This window comes from Apteryx rowi, unplaced genomic scaffold (genome assembly GCF_003343035.1).
Source record: "Apteryx rowi isolate R43461 unplaced genomic scaffold, aptRow1 scaffold_6, whole genome shotgun sequence".
Taxonomy (NCBI): domain Eukaryota; kingdom Metazoa; phylum Chordata; class Aves; order Apterygiformes; family Apterygidae; genus Apteryx; species Apteryx rowi.
The window spans coordinates 6,136,722-6,152,076 of record NW_020450871.1 but is presented as its reverse complement, the minus strand read 5'-3'; the positions used below and the strand labels follow the sequence as shown (position 1 = coordinate 6,152,076).

The window sequence follows — 15,355 nt, the reverse complement described above, 5'->3', positions numbered from 1 at the left end:
AATGATTGTAATACAGATTTTGAAATTGAAGTAGTCTATATTTTACTGTGCTGTTGATCACTCACCTAGCATTTTGTTCATTCTTTTGCTTTTGGGGTGGTGGTGGGGGAGGTACTATGTACTATGAAGTACTACAAAGTGGTATGTGAGGAGTGACATGATTGAAATAAACTTGACTAGTAGAATTTGGCTGGAACCAGGCAGACTTCAAGACGTTTCCATAAATATTCTTTTTAATTCATAGATGTATTTGCTTGATGCTACAATATAGGTTTGTTCTATTGTACCCAAGAACTGAAGAACATTTAGTGATAATAATAGAAAAATACTATATCAAAATATATCTAAGGATAATCTTTGTAACTGTAGTTTCAACATCAAATACATGGAATTCCTTCCTTTCATGTAATCTGTAAATCTAAAGCTTTTTGCCAATATTTTAAGAATTAACTTTTCCAAAGTGGAGGAAATTAGCAGGGTATAGCTCAAAGTTACAAATTCTGTGGCTTATGTTTTTCCAGCAGGCTCTGTTGGCAAGTAACATGGGGTTTCACACACCACAGTCCCTTGCACAGAATAGACATGTCCTCGAAGAATAAATATGGATTGAGTAAAGAACTACGTATGTTTATGGATACTTTGCAAACAGAAAAGATTAATCAGACTTGAGTATGTCCAGAGTTGTAACGATGCATCAGATTAAACTTTTTTATATATCTCTGGGTGATTTCAAATATTTAACTAACAGTTTAGACACAAGTTTTGAAGTTTACTATTATTTGTCACCTTTTTATGCAGTAAAATACTGTGTGACTTTACTGATATAATTATTTAAGCTCATCCATTTCAGAAATGAGAAATTAGACGCTTGCTTGGAATGCATAAAAAATTAATGAGTTGATTACAAAAAGATGTCATTTTGTTACTCTGATTAATTGCTAGGTAAATGACAACTCAAACACGGCTGGATCTCCTGGGGAGTTGTTGTCTCGCCGCTGTGTCAACCTCCTGAAAACAGCTTTACGACCAGACATGTGGCCAAAATCAGAACTCAAACTGCAGTGGTTTGATAAGCTACTAATGACTGTGGTAGGTAACTTTCTAGTCTTGTAGGGCTTCAGGATTCTTTAGCACAAATGTTGGTTTGAATACTTGTGAAGTAAAGTGTTTAAGGTGTTTTTCACAATTAAATATTTCTTGACTAGTGTGTGTAGTAAACATTCATTTTTGTTTCTACTGTGTGGATTTCAACTTTAGTTTTTAGATTGAATTTATAACATAGCTTAGTTTTGAAATTGAAATAAAATGTCAAGCCATTTAATTACTAATTTCATTCACTGCCATTTCTTGGAAAATCTGGAACTAGATTGATGGAATGTGTTTTACTAATCATTTGTGGCTTTGTACTCCCAAGAGGAGTAGGGGAAAGCCGGTGACCGAGAATAGACACTTGGCCATGAATGTTAAGAGTTTTCAAATTGAATGTCTGTAATCATTCTATTATCTGGTATCTTTAAAGTAAATTTTAATTTCTTAGGCTGCACTTGATAGATGCAAATAAAAAAGCAGGTTCTGAAAATCTGATGTGTTTGCTGAGCGAGGACATTAGTTTAACAGCTGATTTCTCTGAAGATGCCATTTGTCCTGTCTGTGGCTGTGTGGCTAGAGCAATCATTTCTTGTGACATCTGGAGCTTCAGCAGGTTGAATTCAGAGGCCAGAGGCTGTAGCTCTTTGCTCTTACGCTGCCTTTGCTGAAGCCCGGGCGGCACAGCAGAAGAGCAGCAGGCTGCTTCTCTGCCAAGGAGAGAAATGAGGAGGCAGGACTAGGGCTTGGAGCGTAGTAATTATGGATCTGTGGTCACAGGGCTGGGCCCGGGGAGGAGGCAAGGCTAGAGGGTGCAGAAGGCAAAAGAGGTCATGAGGAAGGATCAGAGAGGTGGGATTTGGAAACTTTGTGTTTACTACCATTAAAATATGTTTAGCTTATATTTTCAGTTAAAATCCAGGATTTCTTAGTCTCTACATTTCTGCGGGTTTCATAAAAATTGCCATTAGAACTGTGGGGGAATTAATTGTTTTCTTGTGGAAAAGCTGCCTCCTTTTGCAGAATTTGGAGCAAAAGGTTATTACAATACTGTCCCTACCTCTTCCTCTCCCTGCCTTCCCCAGGAGAGAACTTGCATGAAAAACCAAAGGCCAGCTTCAGCGGGAGGGTGCCAGCCAGGGACACGGGCTAGGAGGCTCCAGGCCTCCTGCTGGTGCCGTAACCTGGGTTGGGTGTCCCGGGGACGAAACCAGTTGGACAAAATTTTAATCTAGATATTAATTTTTACAGTCTTAATCTTTTCTGCTATGTAGTGAAATACATAGACTATGTGAAGTGCGTGAATTGAATCAGTTCTGTAATTTGTATCGCTGCAGTACCTGCGGATATTAAAGTGGGGTTAGGAGCAGGTGGATTAACTTCCAGTATTACTTCGATTTTTGAAATAAGTTGTAGTTTGCTTGTTTGGATGGCCTGCTGTTTTTTTGAAGGTGTTATAAAACTTCCTGCAAACATAAGTAGATTATTTTACTGGTTGCTAGTTTTGTGATTACATTATGGTAATTCTGAAGATCACTCAAAGGCTAGCTTCCGGCATTTGATGATACAACCTATTTTGTTTTAGCTGTATAGCACCTGTGTGCTATCTGTATGCTTTTTGCTGTATAATATGATGTTTTTTCTACACCTGTTTTATTTGCATCATGCTATTTAGTAGACTAGTGATTCTTATTGTGTTAAATTTTTAGGAGCTCTCTTAATGTCACTTTTTTTTTTTTTTTTTTTGCTCCTCTTTGAATAAAGCAGTAATATATCTTACTTCTGGGAGCTTTAAAATATGTCCAAGATTACAAGAAAATTCACTTTTTCAAATTTTGATGAATTTTCTCCTTGCTCAGTTTTGTTTTGTAAATAAAGGGTTTGGGTAAGGTGATCAAAGTGAACTGCATCTAAGGAAGATCCAAAATCTAAACCTAACACACTCCACTCTTCCTTCCTCCACCCCAAAACAGCCATTACGCTACCCCTCAACCCTGAGGAAGGCGATGTGCTTGATGTTTACACACCACAGGGACATAAACTCTTTGAAATAGGAATTTTGTATCTTAAGTTTATGCTATGTAGCATGAATTATAAAAGAGGTTCAGAAACAAGACTAAGACTTCTGCAGCAAACAGACTAATTTACTATATAAATGATCATTTTGTAGGTTTACAATGAAAGGGCTAGGAATATTTTCGTTTCTTTTTATTTTTTCCCTTTAGTTTCAATTATCCCTTTTTCTGTCCATCAAGCCCTAACTTATCTTAGACTATGTTGTCTTAGCCCTTCACTTTATCTCTGAAAGATGTTGACAGGTAGATAAAACATAAACTTCTGTTAAAAGCATTTCTAACCAGCAAGATGTCAGGCAAGTTTCTAAACTGAGGACCACAAAAAGCATCAGAAAAAACATACTCGTAAATGCTGAAGTAAGAGTTTTGTGATTGAAGACTTTGTAGAGCCATGTATTTTACAGTTTTATATTGCATGACTTATCTAAAAAGATTGATGTAAAACATCCCTAATATAGAAACCTCAATCTTATTACAGGTTTTCAACAGATTTGATGTGGACTTACTGAACTGTTTAATACTTGTATTTTTTCTGCCAACTCACTGCTTCATTGTATATGTTCTCTTTAGGAACAGCCCAACCAGGCCAACTTTGCCAACATTTGCACTGGCTTAGAGGTCCTGAGTTTCCTGTTAACCATACTGCAGCCCCCTGCAATCCTCAGTAGCTTCAAACCCCTGCAACGAGGCGTAGCAGCTTGCATGACTTGTGGAAACACCAAGGTTTTGAGAGCAGTCCATAGTTTGCTTTCTCGCTTGATGGGTATTTTTCCTACAGAACCAAGTATGTGATATTTCCTCCCTCCTTTTATCCTTTATTGCTGCATACCTTAAGTGATTAAGGGCAGGGTGATGAAAATTTTTGGAATGTGCTAATATTCTGTTTTATGATTTCTGCATTTAATGATCCATTTTAGCTTGCACTTTCAACCTCTGTTTAAAAAAAAGAAAAGCTGAAATGAGTAATCATTTGGAATACATCATTATCCACTGACATAAAAACTTAATAACCTGTAGCTGTCATAACTTTGGTTCAAGAAATGCATGCTATAAATTTAATGTATTTTGCAATTGTAATTTTTCTCCTTTAGAAATACAATTTCTTAGTTGTTAAGCTTTGCTGTTTTGCTAAAACAAGGAAGGGAGATTGGATGTTAAAAAAAAAAAAAAGACGGTAGGTAATATGGAACAACTGACAGTTATTTTCTGCCATGTTGTGATATAAACTAATTTAGATAATTATTTCCTTAGAAAAACCTCAGTGATCTAAGGATTCTTAACAAAACGAGTTATTTAGAGGTAGTGGTACTCTAATATGGAAGACACACTGATTGTATAATAAATAGGTTTTGTAACTGAGGGATCTATCTGTGCTACCGTTTTATGGTTTATTACCAAGATAAAGTTCCACTGATGGTATGGGTGACTGGATGTGCACAGTGGAATTGTTCCTTGCCTGTTCTGTGGCTAATATTACAAAAAGTAAATATAACTGTCAACTCTGCAGGTACCTCAAGTGTAGCTTCGAAGTATGAAGAGCTGGAGTGCCTTTATGCTGCAGTTGGAAAGGTTATTTATGAAGGACTTACTAATTATGAAAAAGCCACTAATGCAAACCCTTCCCAGCTCTTTGGTAAGTTTCCCACATTTCTGGTAGTTAATTAGTATGATCGTGGCCGTTAGCTTTATTTTCCATAAGGAAGTGGAGATCTGATAATCATGCAGAAGAAGCTGTGGGAAGTGTTTGGAGTCCAGCTCGAGATGTGAACTTGGGCATCTGTTTGCTGGGAAGAACAGGACGGTGGTTCATTGTGTTCTGTCCTCTCCTGGCAGCTGCCATGGAAGCGCTTCTTGGAAGTGGAGACCTGCTGCTTTGCTAGATAGAAGCCTTCTGTATTCAGAGTGCATAGGAAAAAGATGCAGCATTCAGATAAACCAAAATATAAAGTAAAAATTGCTGGAACCTTGTTGTATTGAACAGCCAAAATCCTGTGGTTACTATTCTGAGATATGATAGAATATTTCAAGGAATCTCTGTAAAGATTCTTACTTGCCATTGCCTCATACTTTTGTTTTCAGTTGCTTTTAAAGCCTCATTTATCAGCGGATTTAAATTATGTTGGATGATTTATTTATTCATTTATAGATTTTGAATTCTCACTAAATGAGGAATCACAAGAATACTAGGTTTTTCTGTTGAATGAGCAAATCTGAATTTTTAGTATGCACCATTCTGAAGAGCTGAAATGTTTTTCTTTTCTTATGTTATTCATAATTATTTAACTGGTAGGAAGCTCAAGCTACACATGACAATGGCAGAGATATATTGGAATAATACAAAAGTTGGCCCAGAACTGGTTGTGTTGGTAAAGCAGACCTGAAATTGTACAATTTTGGAAAGCTTGCTGATTTAAATGGCAAATGTCTCTCACTGTTCTATCTATCATATCCGTGATCTGTGTAGGTAGTTGTAATTTCACTTTGGGAATTGCCTATCTGTCAGGTGTCAGGATGTGCTGTGCAGCAAACTAGCCAGGAGCCTTTTCTCTTGCCTTTTCTCCAGAGTTCACCTGAAGGTTAGACTGTGTTGTTTCTTTTAGGTGGGGCAAATCTTACTAATTTGGTGTTTAAGAGGCTGAACTTTGTGTGCCAAGTTTCATGCGTGTCTGAGCAGGAAAAGAAATCAAAACTTTCAAAGCAATCATTCAATGAGCGAAGTGTAATTCTATAAATATTTTTGTTTAATTATGAAGTTGCAGTAAAGAAAGGGATAGTTGTGGGTTTTTAGAGGGTATATTTTGACAGAATGTACTTTTAAAGAGCAAGTATTTTAAAAGGTAGGTACTGTTAAAATTATTGGTTTGCACGAATATGAATAAGTTCATACTGGATAGGCATTGGTAACAGCTGTGTAATTTGGACTATGATCTTGTAGGCATTACACAGGCATAAGCTGGCTGTTTCAGTAGTGTTGCCATTTTCAATCTACAGTAACTGCTTTATGAATCTCTCTAGAAAGTTTCTAGATTAGAAAACCAAGATTGTGCAATGTTTTTATTTTTACATTACTAAAAGCTGGACTATTCATGTAAAAGTTCAATTTTTACTGCTAAAATATCTATGCAAATGTAGCAGTAGTTTAATTTTGCCTGATTAAATATATTTTTGTTCTTTTTTTAATGTCTTGGAGAAATATCTGCTCTCAGTCCATCTCTTTCTTACCTCCTTCCTCTTCAAATCATACATTTATATGCAGAATTTCCCAAAGTTTCAACTAATATATAAAGAAAAATACTACACGGTATTAGTTTTTTAGTCTTTTCTTCAAATCTATCCAGATTTCAAGTCTTTAACTTGGGTAGTCCCATGCTTCTTTCAGGGCAGGACAAAATCCTCTGTGTGGCTAGAGTAGTTTCCTGTGTTCTTTCACAGAACAAGAACATCTGCATGGAAATCCTCTCTCTTATTATGCTCAATAAAAGTTTTGCTATGTTAAGTATTGTTTCTATCTGCAGGTACTTTAATGATTCTAAAGTCTGCATGCAGTAACAACCCCAGCTACATTGACAGATTGATTTCGGTTTTTATGCGATCCCTGCAGAAGATGGTCAGGGAACACTTAAATCCCCAGGCGACAGCCGGAACGGCAGAAGCAAATACAGGTATTACATTATATAGCCTAATGATGTTAATGGTTAAAAGTCTTGTAATTGTGTATTAAACTCCCTTCAGTCCAAAGGGATTAAAATGATTTCATAGAGTTCTGTAGGCATTACTAAATATTGAAAATTAGTTCAGTATTAGTAATATTACTGAAGTATTGAAGGATAAAAATGCACTTGGAGTTCCCAATACCTGCTTAATATATGAATTTCAGTATTAACCCAAGCATTTTAGTGAATAGTTAGTGAATACTTGCTGAGCTACAGCATATATAGAAATACTGAAATCCTTCAAGAGTTTATAGTGTTGGGGGAAGGGGGTTGACTTTTTTTTTAACTTTTGTCTTTTTTACTCCTTCCTATACGATAATAGAAGAGCAACTGCTTGTGAAATTAACTTGTCGGACCTGATGCATTGGTTTTTATCTTAAAATAGCATCTTTTTCAGTCGGTAGAATTCTGTCGTCAAACGAATTAGGTCATGAGTCACTGAAAAATTCAGATATCTTCCTAGAAGAAAATTCAGTGCTGCTAAAGAGCACTGTACTTCATTAATGAATAAGCTACTGAAGAAAATATTTTGAAAGAAATGCTACTGATCTTAGATTTCCAGCCCATATTTCAATTAGGTAGATTAGAGCCTAGCAAACTTTACTAACGCTGAGAAACAATTGGAAATTATTAAACTTGACAGATAAGCAAGTCAGCAAATGAACAAAATTGAATAGTAAAATATCTGCATCATAAGATATTTCTTCTTTCATAAGTTGAGTTGCAATTTGTTAGTATTGGTGTTCTGTAATGGCCTTTTACTAAAGCTTTACTAAAAGGAAACCTCAAAGGCTTCCTTATAGGATTCTGAATGGACTTTGTTTTTTGTTTTGGGGCTTTTTTGGAAGGTCTCTGTCCCAGTTGTTTAAGATTGAAAGGCAGTAATTCTGAAAGTATTTTTTTCTATAGGGATTTTTTTTCCATGTAACATTTTTTTATTACTGCTGTTTGTAAAATTTCAGTGGTTTATCTTGAAAATTATTCCATCAGGCATTTTATAGGTGTTTATAAAGTGTGTTTTTTGTTTGTTTGTTTTTATCTGTAGCAGGTACAAGTGAACTGGTAATGCTAAGCTTGGATCTGGTGAAAACTCGCCTGGCTGTGATGAGCATGGAAATGAGGAAAAATTTTATACAAGCTATTCTAACATCTCTCATTGAAAAATCTACTGATGCCAAAATTCTTCGTGCAGTGGTAAAAATAGTGGAGGAGTGGGTGAAAAACAATTCCCCAATGGCAGCTAATCAGGTAAATTGAGAAGATAAATAAAATCATTATTGCATTCAAATACTAAATAAATACAAGCCAAGCCACTATTATAATTTGTCAGCTTTTGATAATGAGGTTTGCAAGGATGTGGTATATAAGTTTAGATGCCATTTGTAAGGTTTTGAATATTTTGCATCCCCTGTGAAAGTAACTGGAGTTGAAGATGCTTAGCAATTTGTAGGTTTATATTACTTGTTTGATCTCAAAGGCTGTTTTGCCTAGTACTTGCTTTAAAATAAAAGTTATAAAATAAATTTCACTCTGTATATGTTAACTTGGATAGAGAGTTTCTTCAGGAGGAGAGTGACTAATGCTGGTTTAAATCATATTATTCCTGTAACATTGTGCAGCCTCCTTAATTTACAGTATTTTGTATCAGAGCTGAGTACGTGACAATCTAGTGCTATATAAAAGGACCTACTTTTTTTTTTTTAATATATGAAGGACCTACTTTTTTTTAATATACATTAGACTTCTGCAATCATTAAGCAATTTAAATTCATTATTAGTCATGATTTTAAATTTCTGTAGCTGTATATTAGAAGTGTAAATGCTTGAGTTATTTTTCTTCTTAAGAACTGTGACCTTCCACCAAGCTATTTTTCAATACTTCAGGAGTGAAAAAGTGGTATAGAGGATGGCTGAGACATTCTTTGAATGTACCAGTTCTCTGTGTGCTTTAAGATGAATTGACAAAATTAATCATGTCTTCTTTTAACACAGACACCTACTCTCCGAGAGAAGTCCATTTTACTAGTGAAAATGATGACTTACATTGAAAAGCGTTTTCCAGAGGACCTTGAATTAAATGCCCAGTTCTTAGACCTTGTTAACTATGTCTATAGGTAATTATAGCAATTAATCATTTATTGCAGTTTATTGGTTCATAATTTGTACTATATATGACCTTTATAACATGACATCAATCTTTTTAGTTCTGAATTAAATATTTTTTTTCCCTCTAAAACCCAGAATCTGTTAATTTCGTTGAAACCACAGTATATATTTACTATATCTGAAGATACAATGTGAAAATAGAAGTCCCTTTAAAAGGATTTGCTTTTTGGCTCTGCGAAAATATCCCTTCGCCCTAATCTCCCACTCTCCCAAGGTACCAGGGCGTCTTAATAGTTGATCATATTTTAGATACTGTGATGGTGGCTAAAATCTCTCTCTACTTTCATCCATATGGTGTAAAGATTGCTTCTTGAAAATCGGTTGCAAAACATAATTTGAGGAGAGTTACTTTGTTAGCTCAACTGGCAGGTTTTGTAACGTGATAAAATAACTAAAATAGTTCCCTTATCAAAAATGTCAGGTGTGTTATTTTGTGCTAATGATTCATATTATTTTCAGCTACTGCTGCCGTTCTGTTTGCTGGTTAACTGGGCAAAGCCCTGGAGTGGACATAACACTCAGCAGTTTTCATCAATGAAGGTTACCGTGGCATTTCAAACAGGGATACAGTTGTGGCTGAAATTGATTTTGTTTCACAATTGGGATGAGGTTTTGTCCTAATTTAACAAATTTGTGATAGCTCTAAGGCAGTTTTCTACCAAGCAGCAATATTTTATTTGCCGTTTCTCTCAAAATGACGCACCTGGATGTACTAGAGCTCCCTCAAAATACCACCTCCCTTGATTTCAGTGTTTTGTACACAAAGACTAGATGGCTTCTAATATCTATGTCGTTATTTCTCTATTCATTTTAGGGATGAGAATCTTTCTGGTAGTGAACTCACTGCAAAACTTGAGCCTGCATTTCTGTCGGGTCTGCGTTGCGCTCAGCCACTCATACGAGCCAAATTTTTTGAGGTCTTTGACAACTCTATGAAACGTCGTGTTTATGAGCGCCTACTTTATGTGACCTGTTCTCAAAACTGGGAAGCGATGGGAAATCACTTTTGGATCAAACAGTGCATCGAGGTAGGGAAATTACTCTTATCAGAAATGCAATTATAATTCTAGAAATATGATTTATTCCCCATTCTTCTTGGCTGTGTGCAAGTGTTATGCAGTGTGTGTCTTGGAGTATGTATTTTCTGTATCATAACTAAAAATATCAAGTTTGCTGCTTCAGATACTTCCCATGGCACTTCAAAATAAATACAGAGCGTTTTAAACCATAAGAAGCTGATGCTTGGAAAATAAATCTTTGTGGATTTGATATCAATCTTTACAATCTATTTCCTCCAGGAAAAGCTTAATGAATACGTTAATACATCTTAGGAAAGCCCATGTCTTATAAACGATGGTGATTAGAAAAAAAAATCAAGAATTATTACAGTAAATGAATTCAGAAAACCTTTAAGAATTGTATGTCTGCACTGATGGTATGATAAGTGTTAGGTGAGATTGCATTGAAATGAAATCTCATTTTTGGTTGGTTTATTTAAGAAAAGATAGATCTAACTTTTTCTTTTTTTAAACAATTTATGTACTTTAAATGCATGTTTTTAATAACTAGGGGGATAGCTTTGTGCTCTTGAAAGTATTGGAGCTCCTTGCAGAGAGATAAGGAAGAGCTTTAATTCTCCCTATCCTTTTTGGTAGGACTTTCATTTTAATGGTGAGATTTTGTATATTCAACTGATTGAGGACACTAAATATATATATTAAAAAGTATGAAATACAGAGTTTAGGCATAGAAGATCCCTATTCATTGTGCATTTTCAGGAGAGACTTGAAAGACAATCTTGAAAGTATAGTTACAGACTTCAAAATGATGACAAAATGTGATCAGGTAAAGATGAAAATTTATTAACGCTTATTAAATAAAGGTGACGAATATACCTTAGCCATGTTAGTATAATTTTTTCTCCTGTTGGTAAACTTAAACTATAGGTATGTCTTTTTAGAAATACTACAGTAAAACATGTATTTAAAAACTCTTCTTGTTTTTTAATATCTAGCTCCTGTTGGCAGTGTGCGAGAGAAATACTACCATTGGGACGAGTTGTCAGGGTGCTATGCTGCCTTCTATCACTAATGTTATCAACCTTGCTGACAGTCATGATAGAGCGGCGTTTGCTATGGTAACCCATGTCAAACAGGAGCCTCGAGAAAGGGAAAACAGTGAATCCAAAGAAGAGGTAACTTTCAGAAAATACTGTAGAAAGAGAAATCTTTTGGATGAAAATGTCTTTCCTATTTTCTCATCAAATGAGTTTGGAGGCTATGCCTTGAAGATGATGTGGAGAGGTGGTTCAGCATACCTTGTGTTTGTTTATTGAAAGAGTTTGTATCACTGTTAATAACATTGCATTTTAACCATGTGTTGGATTCTCAGAACTTGCATTCATTCCCTATTTAGTCCTTTCTGTACTATAGAGCTCTAGAAGTTCCACTTCTGAACCTGAAGAACTAACAGAAAGAAATACTGAGACCCAAAATAAATTGACTTAATTTTTTTTAAATTATTTATTTGTATGCAAATAGAATAAATGTACTTAAATATCTGCGTGCTGAACTTGTTTGCTGTTGTTTAGGATGTTGAAATTGACATTGAACTGGCTCCGGGAGACCAGACGAGCACCCCGAAAACGAAGGAACTCTCCGAGAAGGACATTGGCAATCAGCTGCACATGCTCACCAACCGGCATGACAAATTTCTTGATTCTCTTCGGGAAGTGAAGGTTGATACAGATCATTGATTTCCTGGCAATTCATTTTAATACTGAAATCTTCAAACTGACACTTTCTTTTTTCCAGTTTTTTCTTTTTCTTTTTACTGGAGCTCTCTCTTACGTTTTCATCCTCCACCTCAGTACATCCACTTCTCCATTACTTAGTGGGAAAAATATTCTCCCAAACTTTCCAAAGCGTTTGTGAACAGTGGAGCTTAAAAATTGATGAGATTGTTTTTGATGTGTTTTGCTTGGAGGACATCTTTCTTCTAATAGTAGTCGATCTTATGGCAGTCACTGCTGCTGCAGTTGCTGGCTACCTTGGCTTCTGAATAGTCTTAAATTGAAATAAGCAGTAGTTAAATTCTAAATAACAAGTTAAGCCAAATTAAGGCCAAGTGAGTACTCTTTAATTCAGTATTTAGAATGAAGGCTGTGTACGAATTGTTTTGTTATGTAGGCATTTGAAAACTACTGTGGATTTCCAAGTGCTTTTGCATGTGGAAACTTCTGTCATTCTTGCTGGCATTAATTTTTGTTTCTTGTGTGGAGCAGTATAGTTGTAATCATAACATCAATAATTTTTTAACTTAAGTTTTGACAGGTATTTTCTACTGTAAGTGCATTTTAACCTTAAAGGAAACTGTTTAAGAAAATAGTGATGGCAAAGACAGGGCACAGAATCAATATCATATCAGCATCCTGTGTTTAAATAATTTCTAAGAAGATAATGTTAGCTGAAAGCTATTTTGAAAATAATTCTAAAAATAATAACAGCTCTATCTAATTAACTTGATTGTTCAGTCTTACTACCAAGTAGTTATCAACTTCTTTCCTTTCTCTCTCTCTCTCTCTCTCTCTTTTTTTTTTTTTTTTAACAGTTACAGTAGTGAATCAGAGTCTCCATCAACATGGAAATAGGATTAAATTCATTTCACAGTAGTTTTCATTGCTAAAAAAAATGTATTTATGACATGCTAGTAGGAAAAGACATTAACATTACTGCTTAAACAGCTGTATTAGTGATGAACTGTTCTTCCACAGTATAAATTATACTTTTCCCATTTATATACATCTCTTTTTTTGTTTCTAGACTGGAGCATTGCTGAGTGCCTTTGTTCAATTATGTCATATTTCTACACCGTTAGCAGAGAAGACTTGGATCCAGCTTTTTTCACGATTATGGAAAATCTTGTCTGACAGACAGCAACATGTAAGAATCTCTCTCTCTTAGTAAATTTTTCTTTGTTAATGACTGCTTTTTTGTAAATTGTAACTGTGTGATAAAAAATTTGTTCACTTCTCAAAGTTTGCCATCTTTTTGACTGTTGAATGGCATGTATCTCCATGCATACATCTTTTGAAAGAAATAGTGCCCTTCAATTTATTAAGAGAATTACCCTTATCAAATGATTGTGCTGTGATATATACTGTATTAGCAATATTTTAGAATCTGAGTGAACAGGTAACTATCTTTATGCTTTTCTTTCAGGCTTTAGCAGGTGAAATAAGCCCTTTCTTGTGCAGTGGTAGCCATCAAGTCCAGCGAGACTGCCAGCCGAGTGCCCTGAATTGCTTTGTGGAAGCAATGTCGCAGTGTGTTCCTCCCATTCCCATTAGACCTTGTGTCCTGAAATACTTGGGTAAAACTCACAATCTCTGGTTCCGTTCTACGCTGATGTTGGAGCATCAAGCCTTTGAAAAAGGACTGAGCCTACAAATCAAGCCTAAACAGACAACAGAATTCTACGAGCAGGAAAGCATAACTCCTCCTCAACAGGTACGGTGTTATGTTTATTGAAATACCTTATGAAATGGGGAGAGAGAAACACAGTAGCAATGTAGTACAATAGTACTGCTTCCTCAGCCTTTGTTTTTGGGGATTTGTTAAAGTTGAGCTCATTTTGAATTCACCGAAGAAATTCCTGTCCTTGCATGTTTGTGAATACAGAAACTTAAAACATCACTTTCTGTCTTACCTACTTTTCACGCCTCTCTTTTACCTGTCACTGATACTTTCATATTTTTCTCTCTTTTCAATCTGTTTTTGACACCAATTCTCTGCAGCACTGTAAAACCAAATCAAGCCATTTCTGTTCCTAATTTTAAACCGCAAATGAAAGTCTGTACTGTCTTTGTTTCTCTCAAAGGAAGTATGCTTTCCCTAACAAATCAAGTTTGTTGGTATATGATCTTGAAGAATTGTTGGCTAACCAAAACTGAGTTAAGCAGGTGTTGTTGTGTTTAGTAGTCTAAAAGGTATTTATGATCAGCCCTGGTGTGTTTGTGATCAGCTGAGGAAGTTAAACGTTACATATTCTTTCTGCATTGAAAGCTGAGTTGTGTTGTTAAGTAATTTTGTTTTCTATGATTTGATCTGATATATTAGGGAGGACAAACCAGAATCAACACAAAAATCATAGGTTTCTTTTTCTCATCTGGTGCAGTGTTACTCTTGGTACTTGGTCGTTATTTATTGCTTAACTTCTAAATCTTTAAAATGTGCTTATAGAATACACGTTTATTTTCCTGTCTTTCTGAACTTGCCTCAGTGCAGAAGATGTGGTTTTGCTCTCCGCTGTGCTTTTTTAATGACACTTTGACTGCAGAGGAATATGTGTGGTTACCATTCTAGGAAATACTGGATTCCCTTGCTGAGCTCTACTCTTTGTTACAAGAGGAGGATATGTGGGCTGGACTATGGCAGAAACGCTGCAAATTCCCAGAGACAGCAACAGCTATTGCCTATGAACAGCATGGCTTTTTTGAACAGGTACAGACTTGATATTAGAAACAATCTGAGTAGTTCTACTGCCAGGCTGAATATTCAGGTCAGTAAGAAAATATTCTGCGTATTCATAATTGGCTTCAGTCTTCTAAAGTAGAAAATACCACAGTTTCTCTTCTGACTCAAGTAATAGTTTAAGGCTGTGTAAAACAGCCTTAAGATAAAGTAAGATTTTTGAGCAGTTCTTCTGACAGAAGTCTCTCAGTTCTTTACCGCATTTGTAAAATTGCCAAGTAATGTCACTTCACAGAATGTCTTTTTAACTTACAATTATAAAAGTTTTTTATCGCTCTTTTAAAGAATAGAATGTTGAGTTCACATATATGTAGCAGATGCAAAAATAACACTATTTGAATTTTATTTAGGCACAAGAAACTTATGAAAAAGCAATGGAAAAGGCTAAAAAAGAACATGAACGGAACAATGCTTCCCCTTCCATCTTTCCTGAGTATCAGCTCTGGGAAGACCATTGGATTCGGTAAGACTTTAAAAGCTGTTGCAGTAAAATACCCTGCTGGTTTAAAACATCAGCTACTAGAATAAACCTAGCTCAGGACTTTTAATATACAGGGGAAACTTGAGGGAATCAAGCAAGCTATATTGTCACTCCCTTAACGGACCCTCGGAACTGATATATCTGAAGCATTGTGAAAATGTAATTTGCTAATGGTCGAGACAGACTGAGCTAGAATTTGTTTTTCTTATTTATAATGGGTGTTCCGGGAGACGCCAAATGCAGCTCTTCCCTTTTCATAGATTTCTGTATTATAGCTGCTAATAAATTAAAAAAAAAAAAAAA

General features: G+C 35.4%; 1 protein-coding gene across 11 annotated transcripts in view; it reads left to right on the top strand.

Annotated features, from left to right (window-relative positions):
• The window catches only part of TRRAP (transformation/transcription domain associated protein), a 100,964-nt gene that overhangs the window by 44,325 nt on the left and 41,284 nt on the right, over positions 1 to 15,355 (top strand). For all 11 annotated transcript variants that reach the window (XM_026083040.1, XM_026083034.1, XM_026083031.1 and 8 more), the window contains 13 exons: positions 943 to 1,089; positions 3,732 to 3,945; positions 4,669 to 4,794; positions 6,677 to 6,823; positions 7,920 to 8,122; positions 8,867 to 8,988; positions 9,855 to 10,068; positions 11,055 to 11,234; positions 11,631 to 11,777; positions 12,862 to 12,981; positions 13,261 to 13,548; positions 14,404 to 14,541; positions 14,922 to 15,034. In XM_026083040.1, the coding sequence (XP_025938825.1) occupies positions 943 to 1,089; positions 3,732 to 3,945; positions 4,669 to 4,794; positions 6,677 to 6,823; positions 7,920 to 8,122; positions 8,867 to 8,988; positions 9,855 to 10,068; positions 11,055 to 11,234; positions 11,631 to 11,777; positions 12,862 to 12,981; positions 13,261 to 13,548; positions 14,404 to 14,541; positions 14,922 to 15,034 (2,159 nt within the window). The remainder of the gene's footprint in view (positions 1 to 942; positions 1,090 to 3,731; positions 3,946 to 4,668; positions 4,795 to 6,676; positions 6,824 to 7,919; positions 8,123 to 8,866; positions 8,989 to 9,854; positions 10,069 to 11,054; positions 11,235 to 11,630; positions 11,778 to 12,861; positions 12,982 to 13,260; positions 13,549 to 14,403; positions 14,542 to 14,921; positions 15,035 to 15,355) is intronic.